We start from the raw sequence: 20,917 nt of genomic DNA, 5'->3' as shown, positions 1-20,917 counted from the left end.
CATAGTGCATGAGAGTCATCTTGTCTGGAACGTCATGGATGGCCACAACATCAGAGTTGAGTAACACCAAAGGGGGCTACTCCAGCTTAAGCAGCTCTTCTTGACTGGTCAAGGACAGCCAGCCCAGATCATTGCCACTGCTGAAAGCCAAAGATGAGGCGGGCAGGAACTACTTCCAGGGGCTGCCATTGGAAGGCGCCTGGGCTTTGGCTGTGCAGAATGGGCAACCCAGTGAGGATTGGTAGCTCGTGGACACTTGCCTAGCAGGTAGTCAGCCTGGTGGTACATGTTGAAGTTCATGCAGTAGACTGCTAGGTCGATGACCTGTGGTGTTGTCATGGTACAGAACTTAGGCTACAAGGCTTTTTCAACAACTTCCTAAAGCAGTTTTGTTGTTAATGGACATTCATTTCCCTGAAAAGATTTGTTTTTTGCGAAAAAGTTATTTTTAAGATCAGTGAATAAGACATAGTGAAAGGGTTAAGAGAGAGGCAGAGGGAAATAGAGATGGGGGAAGCAATGAGAAAGAGAGAGGAAGGGTTAAGAGTATGGGTGAGGGAGCGGGAGAGGGGGAAAACAGGCTGTGGGAGAAGGGATCACCAAGCTGAACGTCAACTCACTTTAAATCCCCACTTCCATGTGAATTCCAGTTAGGCTAATTTACCAAAGGTGACGTAACATCTGTGTTAGTTAAACTTAACTTCAGAGCTCAGCACTGTCTCTGTCCCCTCCATAGTGATCATGAATGTGGGCTGATTCTCTTTCACTCTTTGGCTCTGCTTCTTAATGTGTCTAAGACCGGAGGGCAGACATTTAGGGTGATGAGTAAGTGATTTAGACGGGATCTCAGTGTTTCCACCCAGAGCGTGGTAGAAACATGAAACACACTGCCTGAGAGGGTGGGAGAGGCAGATATTCCTGCAACATTTAAGAAACATCTGGACAAGCACTTAAAATGCCAGGACGTCGTAGGCTGTGGACCGATTTCAGGCAAATGAGGTTAGTACAGTTTGGTGTTTTTTGGTCAGCATAGACATGGTGGGTTGAAGGGTAATTTTGTATGCTGATGACTCTCCGACTCTAAAAAATGCAAAACTTGGCTTCATTATTAAGATCTGGTACTTGCCAATTTTTAATGGTCATTTCTATCAATTACTTATTTACTTTATCAATTTCTTGATTTTGAAATTTTTTTGATCAAATTCACATTTCCTGATGTGATCCTGGAGGATGACAGAACTTCAAATTACCCAGCCCCACTTCCATGCAAAGATCGGCCATGACTGACTTAGAAGGATTGGGAGAGAAGATGCATGGGAACAGCATCCACAAGTTTCCCTGCAAGACACATGCTAGTCTGATTTGGAGTTACATTGTTGTTCCTTCTCTGTCACTGGGTCAAAACCATGGACTTCCCTTCCCAAAAGTACTGTGGGTGTACTTCAGGGACTGCAGAAGTTCCAATAAATACAGGTCTAGTGAGCATTGCTTATATCTCATGAAAGAATACAAAAACAATCTATTTATTGGGCAACAAAAAACACCATATTAAAGTTAACATCACATATTGACTCAGATGTTAACTTTATTTATAATTTCATTATCACAGAAAGGAAATAACTTGCTCAATGAATAACAAAAATTACTAGCAACAGAGCTTTACCCTAGGAACGCTTTGGCAGTTATTCAAAATTATAGACATTTTAAATCAAAATGCCACTGAATAACACATGGACTGATGATTAGTGATCTAGACCATTTCCAATTATCCTTAATAAAAGCAAAATACTACAGGTGCTAGAAATCTGAAACAACACAGAATGCTGAAGAAACTCAGCAGGTCTGGCAGCATCAGTGGAGACAGGCAGTTAATATTTCAAGTTCAGTATGACTCTTCTTCAGAAGAGAAGCTGAAGACATGAAATGTTCTCTCTACAGAAGCTACCAGACCTGCTGAGTTTCTCTGTCTTCATTCTCTTTGTCTTCATTCTCCTTACTCTATAAGGAATTTGTGTACTAGACAAGTTGATGAGGGTTGAGCGGTGGATGTGGTGTATATGGACTTCAGCAAGGCATTTGATAAGGTTCCCCATAGTAGGCCCGATCAGAAGGTCAGGAGGAATGGGATACAGGGAAATTTAGCTGTCTGGATACAGAATTGGCTGGTCGACAGAAGACAGCGAGTGGTAGTGGAAGGAAAGTATTCTGCCTGGAAGTCAGTGGTGAATGGTGTTCCACAGGGCTCTGTTCTTGGGCCTCTTCTCTTTTGTAATTTTTTTTAATGACTTTGATGAGGAGATTGAAGGATGGGTTAGCAAATTTGCAGATGACACAAAAGTTGGAGGTGTCGTTGACAGTATAGAGGACTGTTGTAGGCTGCAGCGTGACATTGACAGGATGCAGAGATGGGCTGAGAGGTGGCAGATGGAGTTCAACCTGGGTAAATGCAAAGTGATGCATTTTGGAAGGTCAAACTTGAAAGTTGAGTACAGGATAAAAGACAGGATTCTTGGCAGTGTGGAGGAACAGAGGGATCTTGGTGTGCAGGTACATAGATCCCTTAAAATTGCCACCCAAGTGGACAGGGTTGATAAGAAAGCATATGGTGTTTTGGCTTTCATTAACAGGGGGATTGAGTTCAAGAGCCGTGAGATCTTGTTGCAGCTCTATAAAACTTTGCTTAGACCGCACTTGGAATACTGCGTCCAGTTCTGGTCGCCCTATTATAGGAAAGACGTGGATGCTTTGGAGAGGGTTTAAAGGAGGTTTACCAGGATGCTGCCTGGAATGGGAGGGCTTATCTTACAAAGAGAGGTTGACTGAGCTCGGATTTTTTTCATTTAAAAAAAGAAGGAAGAGAGGGGACCTAATTGAGGTGCACAAGATAATGAGAGGCATAGATAGAGTTGATAGCCAGAGACTTTTTCCCAGGGCAGAAATTGTTAACACGTGTGGTCATAGTTTTAAGCTGTTTGGCGGAAAGTATAGAGGGGATGTCAGAGGCGGGTTCTTTATGCAAAGAGTTGTGAGAGCATGGAATGCATTGCCAGCAGCAGTTGTGGAAGCGAGGTCATTGGGAATATTTAAGAGACTGTTGGACATGCATATGGTCACAGAAATTTGAGGGTGCATACATTAGGTTTACTTTACATGAGGATCAATGGTCGGCACAATATCGTGGACTGAAGGGCCTGTTCTGTGCTGTACTGTTCTATGTTCTATGTGTAATATTTGAGCCTGTTAAAGACATTTATAACGTTAACATCAAAAACAGAAATTGCTGGAAACCCTCAGCAGATTTGGCAGCACCTGTGGAGAGAAATCAGAGTTAACATTTCAGTTCCAGTGACCGTTCTTCAGAACTGATGGTACCTAGGAAAATGTTGGTTTCCAGAAGGTGGGATGGGGAAGGGGGTAAGGACTAAATGATAGGTAGGATAAAGCCCAAAGAGAAAGAAGACCAATTGGATGGACAAAGGAGTAGATAATGATCAGGCTAGAAGGGTGAATAGCTGTTAATGGAGGCTATTAGTGGCTAACAATGTGTGATGTGTAATAACAGACTATCTGGTAACAAGGCCTAGGATGGAAGGGTTGGGGTAAGGTCATGAGAGAAGCTCAAACCCTAGAGTTGTTGAACATGATTCAGAAGAACCTTGATTATCCAAAGGACACAGACGGGGAATATTTAGTTTGGTTAATTGAATGCCAGATAATCAAATGCCGGATAACATAGTTTAGCCAAGCATCGAGACCTTGCAATCTTGCCGGATAATCTGATATTCGTATAAGTGAGGTTCCTCTGTATTAAGTCCAGAAGGTTGTAGAGTTCCTAAATGGAAAATGAGGTACTGTTCTTCCAGCTTGTGCTGAGCTGAGCTTCACTGGAGCACTACACCAAGCCTGAGACAGAACTGTTGGCCAGGGAACAGGGTGACGTATTAAACTGGCAGGCAACTGGAAGCTCAGGATCTTTTTCACAGACAAAATGTGGAAGATCTGTGAAGCGGTTACCCAGTCTATGCTTCATTTCGCTAATGTAGAACAGAACACAGTGTAAGCAGCAAGTGCAGTAGACTGGATTGAATGAAGTGCAGGTAAAGCATTGGGCCCTGGGATATTGGGGAGGGAGGAAGTAGACGGACGTGTTACACCTTCTGTGGTTGCAGGGGAAAGTGCCATTGGGCTATATGGAGGGTGTTGGGAGTGAAGGAGGAGTCGACCAGGGTTTCCCAGAGGAAACAGTCTCTGCAGAAGGCTGACAAGGGACATAATGTCAAAATCCAAAATAATTATTCAAAGAAGAACAGTAATATGCAAATATTGTCATGATTAACCATGTTTACTAGATATTTAAATTTTCTAATTTTATACTATAGTATTTGCTTGATTGCATTCTTTCTGGAAAATTGATGTACTCAGTTTACGTACTTTATAAAGTCTGACTGTAACAGTCAAAAAATAAACTAAATGCTAATTCAAAAGGGAATTGAGTTAAAACCTGAAAGAAACTTTCAGCTTAAACTGAAACTCCCTGCACGTCTACACACTAACACACACAGACAGACAAATGATCATCCTCGAATAAATTAGTTCATAAACTTTCCACAGATGCTACCTGACCTTGAATATTTTCAGCATTTTCTGTTTATATTGCAGATTTCCTGCATCTGCAATATCTTCAGAGTCAACACGAAATGAAAGTCTGAGATAGAATGTCAGGAAGTCATAGCTTTTCTTTCCCTACAAATTAGTTGAAATCAAGTTCAAACTAGAGAGTTTCCCATAATGTGATTTTATGTGCCTTGGGTGAGAGAGGTAACCATACCATTGCTTCAATGAAGATATAAGCCTCCCAAAGAAAAGACAGGATATTAATCCAGCCAATACTACTGAATGAAAATCAGCTAATATAAATTTTAAATCTCTATACACTCAGTAATGTTGTTGAACATGGTAAATATTCAGCTTACTCCTGATTGCAGTTAAAATTGTACGATGTGCATACTTGGAACCTATCTCCCCTCATCCCACTATATGCTGCCCCTTAGTGACATCATCTGAAATCACAATCCCAGGTTCCACATGTACATTCTACTGTCCCATACTACCATCTCTCTCTACCATCCAATGTTTTTAAACCATCAATAGACAATAGACAATAGGTGCAGGAGTAGGCCATTCTGCCCTTCGAGCCTGCACCACCATTCAATATGATTATGGCTGATCATCCTTAATCAGTATCCTGTTCCTGCCTTATCTCCATAACCCTTGATTCCACAATCCTTGAGAGCTCTATCCAACTCTTTCTTAAATTAATCCAGAGACTGGGCCTCCACTGCCCTCTGGGGCAGAGCATTCCACACAGCCACCACTCTCTGGGTGAAGAAGTTTCTCCTCATCTCTGTCCTAAATGGTCTACCCCTTATTTTAAGCTGTGTCCTCTGGTTCGGCACTCACCCATTAGCAGAAACATGTTTCCTGCCTCCAGAGTGTCCAATCCTTTAATAATCTTATACGTCTCAATCATATCCCCTCTCAGACTGCTGGTGCTGGGTTCAAAACTCAAGGAGGTAAATTTTCTTCCAACTCAATATTGGGAAAACTGAGGTCAGTGTCATTGCTGACTCCAATCCTCTGCCTGGCAGTTACCTGAAACTGAATCAGACTGTTCACAACATCGGTGTCATACCTAGATTCGGGATGACTTTCCTATAAATACTTGCAATCATCAGGATCATGTATATCTACATCTATAAACATTGCTCAACTATGTTCTTGCCTCAGCTTGTCTGCTGTTAACACACACATTCATGCCTTTGTTCAGTCCAGGCATGACAATTCCGATGTTCTCCTGTCCACTTCCTATAACCCTGAGATCATTCAAAGCAATGCTGCCCACATCCTAAATTGCATCAAATTGCATTCACCCATCATACATTTGCTGATTTACCATGGCTCCTATTCATCACGACCTCACTTTTAAATTTTGTTTTAAACTCTGTTCTGAAGAAGTCATACTGGACTCGAAAGGTTAACTCTGTTTCTATTTCCCCAGATGCTACCAAACCTGTTAAATTTCTCTGGCATTTTCTGTATTGGTTTAAATTTTCTCCATTGTTTTTAAATCCACCAAGGCCTCATCTCTCCCCATCTCCGTAATCATCTTCAACCCTGACACCCGCAAACATATTTACAGTCCCTCAATTCTGGCCTTTTATGCATCTTCTATTTTAAATCCTCCACCTTTGATAGCTGTCTAGGTCCTAAAGCTCTCTAAGTCTCTATCCTTCTCTTCAAATATAAGCCTTTCTTTAAATACTAACGCGTAGAATAAGTTTTTTTTAAAAGTTACACCTCTAACCTCTAAGTTACGCCTCGTAAATGGTTCAATGTCAAATTTTGTTTCATAACTTTTTTTCAAAGTGCCTTGGGACATTTTAGGTTGCTAAAGTTATGATATAAATAAAAACTGTTGCATTGTAGAAAAAGGTGAATAATAAACATCCAATAAGATCCAGTTAGATTGCCAGAAAATCAATTCTGCCTCTTAGCTTGCCTTCTGGCTAAATAAGGAACAATGAAATCAACTCATAGTATGACTGACAACAAAAGCAAAAACTGTGGGAATTGGAATAACAACCAAGAACACACGTCCTTAATACAAAGAAACATCCAATGTTCATTCCAAAAGGACTGAGATGCCAGGTGACAGTTTCTAGTAGAGTTCAGGAAGGTAACAAAAAATGCCTTGAAGAAGCAAAATTTGAGAAAACGTTTGAAGGTGAGAGAAATGTAACAAAATGGATAGATTTGGGAACATTACTATAGAATGGACAGTGAAATAGTTGAGGCACTACCATCAAGGCTGGGGTGCAGTACAGAATCAAAACAGAGGGAAAAAGTGAGGACTGCAGATGCTGTAGATCAGAGTTGAGAGTGTAGTGCTGAAAAAGCACGGCATGTCAGGGAGCATCCGAGGAGCAGGAGAATTGGCGTATTGGGCATAAGTCCTTCATCAGGAACTCATCATTCCTGATGAAGGGTTTATGCCTGAAACGCCGATTCTCCTGCTCCTTGGATACTGCCTGGCCTACTGTGGAGATACAAAACAAACCCAACATTGGAAGACTGAAGGCCAAAAGCAAAGAATTAGGGCTAAAACAGTTTGCAGAAGTAGGATGGTGCAAGGTTGTGACATTAATTTTGCATCTGTCAAAAATGTCGCAGGGTAATATTTTGAAAGAACGTAAATGAACACCAGAGTTTTATATATGTTAAAAAAAATGTTAGGAAGCTCAAATTATTAGGTAATTTGAAATAATGAAGCAGTGAATTCTCATGTCTTCAGTTCCTTGGCTGTTAAAATATTCCAGGATATTTTCCAAAAGAAGGGTATTAGATATTGAGCCAATACTGTATTGGGCAAAAAGTGAGGAAAAATGTTTTCTCTGCTGTTTTACTTCTGTTTTATTTTTCTGTTTCTCAGAGCATTCTTAGGTCATTGAGTAGGTTTCTTCAGGGTGCCAGACTGAACACAGAGATGTTACAGCTCAGTCTGGTTCCATTCCAATATCTTAACAGCAGACCAAAAATTAGTTTTGTTAGTAAAGAATGGATTTGTTTTCACTTAAAGGCTTTTAGTTGCATTTGTAATTGGAAAAGTGGGGACATGCAATATTTTCTGGTTTTATTATTTGGAAAGAAACTTATGACTAAATATTGAAGAAAGATCATATAAAAGGCATTGATTAGGAATGTTGTGAAAACCATTCAATGGAGAAAAATAAACCCAGATAAATATCACAACAAAAGATAATCCAATTTGGGGGGGACAAAAATCAACATTTTTAAAACCACAAAATATGTCAGTCATTCTTTCAAGTTTTCATGCAGCCTTTTTAAATATGCAATATGATAAACCTAAGTACTTGCCATCTTAGGTACAAATAGGAATATATTGTATAAAACCTGTCAACATGGGTGAGGTGGAAAAAATAATATTTAGCACAATAAACTTAACTTAAAATGAAAGCAAAATATTGTATTTCTAGTCTGAGTTTAAGTAGCCATTTTGTAGTTTGACCCCTCAGCTAGGCTTAAAGGTTCACAGTACTTCTGTCTTGCTTTGCTGTTTAGCTCAGATACAAAGCCAGGGTCTAGATTAGAGTGGTGCTGGAAAAGCACAGCAGATCAGGTAGCATCCGAGGAGCAGGAAAATCGCGTTTCAGACAAAAGCCCTTCATCAGATACAAAGCCAGTCTTCTTGTCATGTTTGACATCTGTGATCAGTCAAAAGAGGGGCATGTTGCTGTACTGCACTGTGCAATGACAATCTCATACCTATACCACGTTCCAGCAACCAACAAGCGTATGCTTCAACCAATAGAGATTAGACCTCAGACAGCCCAAGGGAGACAGCCTTCAGTCAGGGGATCCAGACACAGCAAGTCAAAGACAGCATCCACTATCAGTTCAGGTGCTTGGACATGCTGAGTTAGCTTAGACAGTCAGGGTCACAGAAATTAACCTCTACATTCTAGGACTCGGCTACAATCATTCAGGGAGTTGAGTACAGGTCAATCAGGGGTCTGGTCAGTCAACAGTTAGGGCTGTTCTTTCAAATCAGTCCAGGTGGTGGGGCACAATCACTCCTGGTGGTCAGGGCAATCTAAGTCAAAGGGGGTTAGAGGTGGGAGGGGAGGGTGATAGTTACAGTGGAAGTGGGGATCATTGATGGTCACATCTGCCCAGGCTTTGACAGGCTGGCTGTGGTTAGAATAACTAAGCTGTAGGTTATACCGAACATTGATAGTAGAGTTGTACTTATGCGGGGTTAAAAGATGGAATGAGGATAAGGATGGGTAAGCTGTGTAGATTGTTTCTTAAATAGCAATACATTTGCAAATGTGCACTTGCATTTGCAGTGCATTATCATCTATGCCATCTTTCTACCCTCAGAAGTATCTTGTATTTGTTTCCCTCCCACTATATGCATGGTGAAGGGCAACTCCTAGCTAGCAGTGTTTGATCTTCTGCACAACTGAGCTTTTAAAATGTGCCATGGCCAAGAATTCCAGGAAGTCCAGGCAGTGGCAAGTGGAAAGGTAAGACAAATGGGGCATGATAGAGGCATGGTGCATAGATAATGAGGCAAGTTTTGGAGAATTGTGAGAGAAAGCCCACTAAGACCCACGAAGAGATATGCTCCAGGAAACTTGCCAACTTTGACATAAAACCAAATTCTGGCAAAATTTACCTTGTAAAAGAGGTATTGTTACACTTTACATGCAGATGCACAGAGTCCACATTCTCCTTTAAGTTTTATCCAAGTCAAAATAAATAAGCATAGCACATGTCACTAAAACAAAACTATTTGCAGGAAATGTTTGCAACCTTACTGATTATTTTAAAATGACATATCATATTAATTAAGTTTGGAATAGTTCTTATGTCACAACTTCACTGGTTAGAAACGTTCATAGCTGGTGGAGGGGGAGGGTGGGGGCTTTCCAACACCAAGAAGGGCCACAGGAATAAACTTCCTAATATCTTCAATAATCTAATGAGCACAGACAAGATAGAGATGACTAGGTGTGGAGGAGTCACAGATTCTGCAAGTAATAATTTGAGAAGGGAGTTAGTAATACATCAGTACAGACTGTAGCGTATTTCTGAGTGACTGGTGAGAGAGGATTGTTTGAGACTTTCAGATGCTCAATCTTCTGGATGCAGCTGAAGTTTAATGAAATAAGAGAACTAATGAAGAAAAACAAATGAATGTAAGAGACAGAAAATAATGGACAGAAAACAGTATGACCGTGGTAGTTTTGATTGTAAAAATCAATCATGACATACAAACAGTGCTTACAGGGACCAAAGTGTTCTGCAGTAAAGTGTCAATCCAGACTTGTTACCTGTGAACAACACTTTCATCACAATTTTCACTGGAACTTGGCAATTTTGAGCATAGACTGATGAGAGGTCATATTACTCATCTCTGATTTGGTAAAGAGAATCTTTTTTTGCTTTGGTTTGAAGGCAATCCAACATTTCAAATGCATCACTTAAATGACCAAAGTCTTTGAACCAATGACTGCTCCTAGATCCACACTTGGCTCGAACTGAACATGAAGATTTTTGTTACTATGATTCAAATAATCCATTCCTTTGTATTCGAAACAGTGTACAGATTGGTCAGACAAAATAATATGGCAGCTACTCAATCAATGTACTCAATAGTAAAGTGAAGTTGTGTATATCACGTGTGATTTCTTTGTTTTAACACAAACATATCCTGTTCACTTGGTAGTGCGCCAGAAATTTCTCCATAAACCTGGTTGGATGAATTCTAACAGTCAAAGTTAACCTGCTTTGTTTAGTAGAAATTAGGCTTTCCCAGGATCGATCCCCAGTCTGTCAAGTTACTTGACATCAGCCAGAATAATGCCAGTTCCACAACTACAACTGAACTGGTGGCCATGTTGAGGAGAAGGAAACTGATCCCCACTACTGGTCACTATACGGACATAAATTTATAAACATAAGTAATTCACATTTATTCTGTTATAAAACAATCAAAATGACAAAAGCTGTCACCGGAGCTCCATAGGGAAGTCAAGATAAGAAATGAAAGGCTTGATTGCAAAGATAAAGGAGGGTCATAAACATAAGCAGTAAAGTAGTAATGAGGTTTGTTTTTGGGAGGAATCTCCACAAAGCAGGGCTATAAAATCTGCAAAAGTGGTGAGGGTGAGAAAGCACAAGATGAAGCAAAAGCCATGGATCAGGGGACACACAAAGGAATATACAACAAGTCAGGCACAATTCAGAAATTTGTGAAGCTTGTGTAAACTGTTTCAAAACCCAGAAAGAAAAAGAGTTACATTCAAACAGCACTTCTCACAATCGCAGAAGATCCCAAAGTGTTTCATGATGAATATGGTTACTTTGAACAAGATTGTTGAGGGATTCAAGAGGGCATTGGATGATTATTTGTATAGAAATAATGTTAAGGTTATGGGGAGAGAAAGCAAGAGATTGGTACTAGGTAATGATGCTTGTTTGAAGAGTTGGTGCAGGCATGATGCAGCTGGAAGCCAAATCAGGGATTCTAGAAAGGCTGGGAGAAACAACTCTACACTTAGTACTCAGTAACAAACAGGCCCGTTAGAAGCTAGGAATAATTTCAGATTGGTTCCTGTGATGACTATAATTCTGTAGAGAATGTGAAGTAACATATAAATGGGAATTGGGACATTAGTCATGTTAAGAATGAAAGATGTCTTTGCAATAATATAGAATTTTATTAGCAGTACTACATAATGTTTAGCTGATACAGATTTTATTTTGTTGGTTACAAGAAAAGTCTTAAAACTTGAAATTGTTTTGTTCAATTCATTTAAGCTGGTCACTGAGTTCAAATTTCTTTTTAACTGGTCTCTATGGGGATTGTAACAACATAGACAACAAGATAATTGTTTTTATAATATTGGTTGACTGATCAATGCTGACTGGATGCAGGGACTCCACTCAGTGTCAAAGTGACAGATGTGTGAAAATGAGTTTCAGGATCAGGTAAGTGCAGAGCAGAGTAATGTTGCAGAGAGAAAAGTAAATGACAATAAAAGCAAAATACAATGGATTCTAGAGATCTGAAATAAAAACAAACTGCTCATCAGCAGATCCATCTGTGGAGAGAGAAACAAAGTTAATGTTTTGTGTCAAATATGACTTCCACAGAATTGAGTGAAGGTAGAAACATGAAGAGTTGAAAGTGTGGGGAGGGGGGGAAGAAGAATAAAAGTAATGATGGCCTTGGATAGAGTAGACAGCAGGAAAGATTAAATGAGAAAGATGTCATGGAACAAGGGGACTGGCAATGGATGTAGTAAAACAAAGCAAAGCATTGGTCTGGAGTGACTGAGAATAGCAGAGTAAAGAACAATTCCTCACAAAAGCAAAACATGAAAAATAAAACTCGGAATGGCACATGGCAAATATAAAGAAAAATAGTAGGCAAAGTTCATTGTTGCAATCAATGTTGAAGTTAGAAAGCTGTAAAATTTCTAAAGGAACCAATCTTACTTTTCTATCAAATGTGAGATTGCCATTCAAGTCTGAGTTGAACAAGACACCAAGGCTGTGTACACTCATTTACATAAGTAAATAATGAGGATGGATGTTGGAGTCTGTGGCATCAGTGCATCACAGAACATTTTTGGTGAAAAAATACATTTGACAAATAGCTTGCTGATGATTGCCATCAAAACTGATACATATACAATAATTAATTGGACAGATCCTGGAGGGAAATTGGCACCATACCTCAAGGGGAAATTTGTGCCTTCAGAGGGAGGGGGTGTGGAATACTGAAGGAAGATAATTAGCAATAAAGTGGACAGTGTTTTTATACCTGTTCTTTAAGGCGTTCCTGTTGCCCCATGATTGCATTTGCATGATGGGGATATTTCTGTTTCAGATGTTCCAAAAAAGCCTCTCTTTTCCTATCCATCTCTGATGGCTGCATTCCTAGTATTTCTTTTGAACTGCGAGCTCCACCTACAGTGTGTCTTCGTGGGATGTTTCGAACAATTTTAGTACTTGAAGTACGGTTATTTCCATTAGCAAAGTTTTGCTTTGCTTTAATGCGTTCAGCGTCATCTGCTGATGTTACACGCAAATTTGTCTTCCCATGATCTGAAAAATAAAAGGAACATAGTTAAAATAATAAGCAACAGCATTGTTAATTTTCTCCCAGCTACAAAGTACTTGTCATTTGTCTCTTCTCTCATGTTTAACCAGAACAGATATTATTTGCGCATTCCAAAGATACTGTTCTCACTGTGGCATCCTTGACACCACTCCATCATCACCAGCATCTGCCCCCACTTTCCATGGTATCTGCCTGTGCAAGCACATACAACAGCACTTACTCTTACATCTTCTCCCTTCTCATTGTCCAAGGTTTCACACACTCCTATCAGATGGAAACAGCAATTTATTCTGCTTCCTTCAGTATAATAAACTCCATTCATTGTTCATAATGCAGTCTTTTTTACATTTGGGAGACAAAGACAGATTGACTAACACCAGATCAGTTTGCTAGAGTAATCCCAAAGGTCTGGTTCTGTAATTTTAATCTTCCATTTCAATCTAATTCTTAATTCTCAGGCATCAATCTCTTACTCAACAGAAGCTTGAAGACGACCACGTTTTATTGTATTTAGACATTCTGTTGTTACAAACCTCTAGAATCATTATCAAAGTTTAATAATTTCAGATTATAGCCATTGCTCATGATTTTTTGGGACAGCAGGTCATTGGTATTGATTCTGTTGTTTATTCAGCCATTTGAACCTTCCCCCCTATCACAAATCTTTTGTCTTTTTTCCTCCTTCTGTGTCAGACTTCCTCCCCCCCACAACCTCTCTGTGCTTGTTTAAACTCTATTCCATCTGTAATATTTTCAAATGCTAAAGAAATGTCACTAGCCTGAACTAATAACTCAGACTCTCCACAAATGCTGCCTTACCTGCTGAATATTTCCAACATTTTCTGCTGAGATGTTGTATATACTGAGAGATGAAGTGTTCCATTCTCAAGAGAAGAATCTCACGAGACCACATTTTAGTCCCATCTCCCTCCCCTCAAAATTTGTCTTGGGTATAATACAAGTCCCTGAAGGTGTCAATATCAGTTGGACAAGGTGATGAAGAAAGCATATGAAATGCTTGCCTTCATTAGCCAGGGCATAGAATATAAGAGCAAGGAAATTTTGTTAAAACTTAATAAAACAGATGGAACACTGTGTACAGTTCTGGTCACCACATCCTTCCAGCCCCCGGTTTTGTCTGAGAAAAGTTTGGGATGGTGAGGGGATCAGAGGGGATTGTTCAGATTGACTGGGACCTCGGTTCTTGCCTCTGGGGGTGGGAGTTGGGGGGTGAGGGGTTTGCTGTAAGGTCTGGGACTGGAATGGGATGGGGGTGTTAATTATTTTGTAGAAGGTGCTGAAACTGCAGGGTTTTATCTTCCTTCTTAACCTTCAGGGTGAGGATAACTCCCCTTTATTTATCATTGTTGCTTGTGGGATATCAACCAGACGGAGAGAGAGAGAGAGAGAGAGAGAGTCGCAGAGTGGATGTGAGTGGGGTGGAGGGGAGAGAGAAAGATCTAGACAAAGAGAGGGAGAAAGAGAGGGAGAAAGAGAGTGAGACAGAGAGAAAGACTCCCACAATGGTTCCAGAATGAGAAATGTCAGTGATGAGGATGGATTGGAAAAGTTGGGACTGTTGTCCTCAGGGGAGAAGAAGGCTGAGAAGAGTTTTCAAAATCTGGACAGAGTAGATAGGAAGAAGCTGTTCCTGCTAAGAAAAGGACTGAGAAGCAGAGGACACAGATTTAAAGTGATATGCAAAAGAAACAAGGGTGAAGTGAGGAAAAACACTTTCATCCAGCGAATAGTTAGGGTTTAGAATGCACTGCCAGAATTATGGTGGGGACAGATTCAATTGAGCCATTCAAGAGGGCATTGGATGGTTATTTGGATAGAAATAGTGTGCAGGGACATGGGGAAAAGTCAGGAGATTGGCAATAGGTAACAACATTCTTTTGAAAAGTCAGTGCAGGCACTATGGGCATGATGGGCTGAGTGGCCTCCTTCTGGGCACTGGGGAGTGTTGTTGATCAGAGAGACCTAGGGATTCAGGTACGTTGTTCCTTGAAAATGACCTCACAGGTAGACAGGTTGGTATGGATGCCCAAGGATGATATCGATGGCACTAACTTCCTGTTCACGTGAATTGGTAAGAAATACACCCTTTACGCAAACAACGTTTACAATACCAGACTTAAAAAACAGTAAATACCATGCATAATATATACTAACATCCAAGATTAACATGAATTAAACATGAATTAAGAGGTTATTTATGGTCAAATGTAAACTACAAATTACCCTTAAATGACAGACAGGTAGATATTTCAAATTGAATCAGCAGTGCACTTAGATCTTCCAAATTCATGGTGATTAATAAGTCCTTTAAACTCTGTATTCCTCATGAAGATTTCATGATTCCTCTGATTTCCCTTTGAGAGCAGCTGTAACACTGCTGGGGACCCTCTTGTTTCTTGCACCTACAAGGTGCTATCAGAAGCTTTAATTGAGTTCCACTAGTTTACTCCACTCATGAAACAGAAAGACCTCAAATTCATTTCTCTGGTGAATTTCTTATTTTATGTAATTGGTATCTATTTTGACAGGTCAGGCAGCATCCAAGGAAAAGGAGAATCGACGTTTCGGGCATAAGCCCTTCTTCAGGAATGATTCCTGAAGAAGGGCTTATGCCCGAAACGTCGATTCTCCTGTTCCTTGGATGCTGCCTGACCTGCTGCACCTTTCCAGCAACACATTTTCAGCTCTGATCTCCAGCATCTGCAGTCCTCACTTTCCCATCTATTTTGGCATAACACATGATCCAAAATAAATATTACTGTCGGATTTAATGTATTATGTGCCAGTTTCAAAAAATGGTCAGATTTTGTTAATTAAATCAAAGGAAAGCCTCCATTCGCAAACTATGACATTAGAAGAGTTAGTTTGAGAAACCAGGATAAAACGTAGAAATCCACAATGAAAAGCAATATCAAGACCACAAGTCACAACATATCAGATTAGAAAATAAGGTGCATTTGTTCTCTAGAATTTAGAAGGTTAAAGGGTAATCTGATTGAAGTCTTCAAGATATTAAAAGGAAACTCAGAGTAGATAAAAGAGAAACTATTTCCTCTGGTCAGGGATTCTAGAATATTGTCTAAAAACTAGAGCCAGACCGTACAGGAGAAATGTTAGCAAGCACTTCTACACTCAAAGGGTGGGAGATATTTAGAACTCTCTTCCTCAAATGCCAGATCAGTTGTTAAGTTTATATCTGAGGTAGAGAAAATTTTGTGAGGCAAAGGTATTAAGGAACATGGGCCAAAGGCAGGTATGTGGAGTTTAGCCACAGATCAGCCATGGTCTCATTGAACAGCAGAACAGGCTCAAGGAGCTGAATTGCTTACTCACATTCCTATACTCCATTTTGCCTCCAGCAAGCAAGTGTACTTATCTAACATGGCAACGCTTACGTTAACCTCAGAAACTTGACATGAATAACATTGTATTGAAGAATCCAGCATTTATTACAGCTCACAGGTAGTATTATCACAAGACTATTAATCCAGAATCCCTGTTAAGGTTTTGGGGACCCAGGTTCAAATCATGCCATGTCAGAAGGTGGACTTTGAATTCAATAAAAATCTGGAATTAAGAGTCAAATGATGACCATGAAACCATTATCAACTGTCAGAAAAACCCATCTGGTTCACTAATGTACTTTAGGAAGTGCCATTCTTATCTGATCTGGCCTACTTGTGTGACTCCAGATCCACAGCAATATGGTGGACTCTCAACTTTAATCTGAGCAATTACGGATTTTTTTTTAACAAGTACAATCACAGATACATCAATGTCTGGGTTTATATCAAATTATTCAGCTAAAAATTGCAGAACACGTTTTGTAGCATGTGTGTCATGCCTCAATGTTAAGATGAAACATGCAATCTACATATCCTCAGGTCACATGCCATGAAACAGGAGTATCATGTAGGAGTGATAACAGTGAGGGAAAGAAAATAATAAAAGAAAAGAGCTTTCTGAAAAACCTTGAAAAATAACAGAGGTGTGGATTTCCAGCTGGTGTCAAAGGATATAAAGCCAAGAGTATTGAAAGAGGACAAAGAGGTGATAATTGTTTGGTTATTTCTGAATAAGACAGGAACATCTTGAGTTTTTAACAAACTGAACGAAGCAAGATTTTCAGTGGCCTGCTGTTACATATGGAGTCGAACAAAACAGTTAATCAGACTAAATACTACAAGATCATTGGAGCTCACAGCCACTGATCTGAAGGAATTTGAGTCATGTAAATGCAATAACCATTAAAAGAATAAATAACATTATACAGGTTGTTCTGCAAAAATGCGTGTTTCGTTAACGCAACTGATCAATTGAGCAAGTAAAAACAATGACTGCAGATGCTGGAAACCAGATTCCGGATTAGTGGTGCTGGAAGAGCACAGCAGTTCAGGCAGCATCTGAGGAGCAGATTCGAACCCAGGAGCAGTAAAATCGACATTTTGGGCAAAAGCCCTTCTGATGAAGGGCTTTTGCCCGAAACGTCGATTTTACTGCTCCTCAGATGCTGCCTGAACTGCTGTGATCAATTGAGGACACTGTTTCTAAAATGCAAACTGTTAAAACGTGTTGGCCAACAATTAAAGCACGATTTTTCTATAATGTGGGGTTACACAAGAACGCAACCACCGTGTTATAGACGAACTACCTGTATAATAAACAGGAGGCAAAATTGATTGAGAGGATCAGAGCAGATGGGGAATCAAGGTAGAAAATAAGTAATCAACCAATGCCAACAATTTCAGGTAAATGGATGAACATAAACATTGATGAGATGACTTGTGATGGTAAGTAACTTACCTCCTAACTCCTCAGTGGGTCCAACATCTACAAAGACATGTCAGGAATGTGATGGTATACTTTACACTTGCCTGGATGGGTGCAATTCCTACAACACTCAAGAAACTCAACACCATTCAGAACAAAGCATCTCATTCGAATGGCACCTCATCTACTATATTGATCATTCACTTCTTTCACTACTGACGCACAGTGTCACCAATGCATACTATCTAAGTGATACATTGCAGCACCTCATCCAGGCCAATAGATGCATGGGAACACCATCTTTGCAAGTTCACACCAACTGACACATCATCTTGACTTGGAAATATATCAATGTTCCTTCACTGTCACTGGGTAAAAATCCTTGTACATGCTCCTAACTGCATTGTGAGTTTACCTGATGTGCTTTCTGGCTTTTTCATTTTTTAGTCTGCATAACATATCCTAGAGGGAGTCAGCTTGTTTTTGAGACAGATGTCTCAAAGTTTATTGACGATACTAAATATTTACACAGTTACAGAGTCATTGACCTAGAGACACAGTTTGGATTCTGTGCTGACTAATGTTACTGTACAGGCAAAAGTGAGGACTGCAGATGCTAGAAACCAGAGTTTAGATTAGAGTGGTTCTGGAAAAGCACAGCAGATCAGGCAACATCCAAGGAGCAGGGAAAATCAACGTTTTGGACAAAAGCTGCTCCTCAGATGCTGCCTGTCCTGCTGTGCTTTTCCATCACCACTCTAATGTTATTGTACATCCCACCTACATAAGTGGCAGACTATTATCAGAAGGTCACACATTGTGATGTCATGTAACAATCTTAAATATGCAGGTCTATCAGGCCTGAAATCTATGCCATACAATATCAGTACACACACCCCAAGGACTGTGGTGGTTCCAGGTGTCAGCTCACCACTACCTTATCAAGGGCAACTAGAGATAGACAATAACTGCCAGCCTAACCAGTGATAACCCTATTCCATGATTTTAAAAATGAGTCGTGGAATAGATTTCCAATTAAATGTCTCTATGTTTTAAAAAAGTGATTTGAATCAAATTATCAAAAGTGTGAATTTTTGAATTTCCAAGTTGAGTGGGCAAATTGTAACCTTGGGAACTGGTGAAGGATATACTGCACACAAATGTAAAATCTGAGGTCTTTACACTGAAATTTTCCTCAATTCACCTTGATGAGTAGGAAATATAAATTATCAGAATCTTGCTTTAAGAATGGACTGGGTAGACTTTTCAATAAACAGGTTGTCTGTGGCTTTCTGTATTAAATTTCAATTGGAAAATTCAGACTTTCTTTTTGGATTTTTAAAATAAAACATAACTCTATGATCTTTGCTAAACTTTGTTCTTCCATCTAATGAAAACAGACATAGGAGAAGCAGATCTCTTTCAATACATCATTCATGTGACCATTTTACCCTATTAAATGATATATAAACAACCTAGTTGAGGTATTGCTTTTTGTATAAATATTGTTTTCAATAGTAACTTACCAGATATTCAAAGTGAAATTTGGTTGGAGACTACTTCCTTCAATATTTCCATTAAAATAATAAAGGATTTAATACTGGAATTTTAAAGCTCTGTTGTTGCATGCAACTTACTGGAGCTGGTTCAGAAATATTTCTGTCATTTGAAGCTTTTCGTTCATGAAACAAGATTGCATTATAGAATGTCCAATGCTTTTCAACATTGAGATAAAGGCGTTTTAGAGGCCATGGATAATGGATTGCTGGGTATAGAATGGACTGTTCTGGCAGCTGTGTTTGCATTTGTGCACCTGGATGCAGGGGGAGGGGAAGAAAAGAGAATGATTTAACTCTGTTAATGAAGTGAATATAGAGCAAATGCCAAAGGAAAATGAGGGATTGGTGATAAAGTACACCATGTCTTAAGGAAGTTATTTGAAAAAGTGCGTAAACCTGATCAGTAGTATATGAACATTGTTACAATTCATGAACTAGTGAACTGTGAACCAAAATAATCAAATTTACCAAAAAGACCTCCACCATGCAACAATTTAAGAAATTACCCACAAATTTTCACACTTTCGAACATTTATTTAACACAAGTGCAAATCAATTTAAATTAAATATTATTTAACAAGTAACATAGAAATCAAACTACAGATGGATTTGCAAAGGTAACATCTCACGACCTTACAAGCATTTGCATCACTTCTCATATATATATGACACCACGTGCAACCTCAATCTTTCAAATTTGGCTTCCAATACATCAGGTTTCTCACTCAATGGAATTGGTCCTCAGGTTATCTGCAAAAATAACTCCACTTCAGAGTTCCCCAGAGACAACCATCGCTCAAACTGGGCACTCCTTCAAAATCTCCTTAGCTAACATCAAAACAGCCTTGTTTGGGCAGATTTCCCAAAGACACCTATATCTGACTTTTAAAAATGGTCTGATTGCTCTGAAGCGGAGGCATGAAATTGTCCAATTCACAATCTTAGCTTTAATCCTATTTTCTACTTTTTGTCTTGCTTTGATTTATCATACACACAAGAGCTTCTTGTAAATATACCTTCTCAGTCAACTCTCTGCTGCCCCTCAAATCTGCAGCTCTCTCTACTGGTGAAAACAGCAGCAATATCTCAGTTTCCTGCCTGTTGGTCATAAACTTTGGATCAGTCTGACGAGAGGGCATTCTCTCTGACAAAGAAGTTGATGAGAATGATATCTAAAACCATAAGGTACAGAAGAAGCAGACCATTCAGCCTCTTGAGTCTTCTCTAGCATTCAATTAGGTCATGACTGAACTGATAATCCTAAACTCTGTTTTCCTGCCTTTTCCCCATAACCATTGACTTCCTTATTGATTAAACATCTGTCTGTCACAGCCTTTATATATTCAATGAACCAGACTCAACAGCCCTCTGCAGTAAAGAATTCCCTACCTCCAGATACATTATCCCCAGAAAAACAATCCTCATCTCTGTCCTAAATGTGTGACCCCTTCCTAACATTGAAGAAGCTCTGCCAATGTAATTCAAGGCAGCTCAAGCACAGAATGTTCCCAACTCAGGTTTAATCCAGCAGGAAAGGAGTTGTTCCAGCAAAAGAGTTGGATCACCTGCAGCATTGGATGGCTGAACTGATTTAAGACAATGCACAGCGTCATCCTCTGAGTGGAATGTGGGGAGGGTGCAATAGTTATGGCAGGAATAACAGATGATCAGCCAGAAAAGTGGTCCTCAGGCAACTTGAACAAGTAAGGAACACTTCTATCATTTATTATGGATTATTTAACCAGATCACTGTTCAATGTTTAAAGATGAAATGTATAATGGAGGAAAGCAGAGCAAGAAGAATGCCACTACTATGGTCAGTACCACGCCTCATAATTTTTTAATCCATTAC

The 20,917-nt window shown here is 39.6% G+C and overlaps 1 protein-coding gene across 8 annotated transcripts in view; it reads right to left on the bottom strand.

Annotated features, from left to right (window-relative positions):
• LOC122550039 (sickle tail protein) overlaps positions 1 to 20,917 on the bottom strand; it is a 720,789-nt gene that overhangs the window by 318,842 nt on the left and 381,030 nt on the right. For all 8 annotated transcript variants that reach the window (XM_043690462.2, XM_087987428.1, XM_087987424.1 and 5 more), the window contains exon 2: positions 12,416 to 12,699. In XM_043690462.2, the coding sequence (XP_043546397.2) occupies positions 12,416 to 12,699 (284 nt within the window). The remainder of the gene's footprint in view (positions 1 to 12,415; positions 12,700 to 20,917) is intronic.

Source organism: Chiloscyllium plagiosum, unplaced genomic scaffold, assembly GCF_037043375.1.
Source record: "Chiloscyllium plagiosum isolate Xiang-an unplaced genomic scaffold, Cpla_swu_hap1 HiC_scaffold_5, whole genome shotgun sequence".
NCBI lineage: Eukaryota > Metazoa > Chordata > Chondrichthyes > Orectolobiformes > Hemiscylliidae > Chiloscyllium > Chiloscyllium plagiosum.
This window is presented reverse-complemented; position numbering and strand designations above follow the sequence as displayed.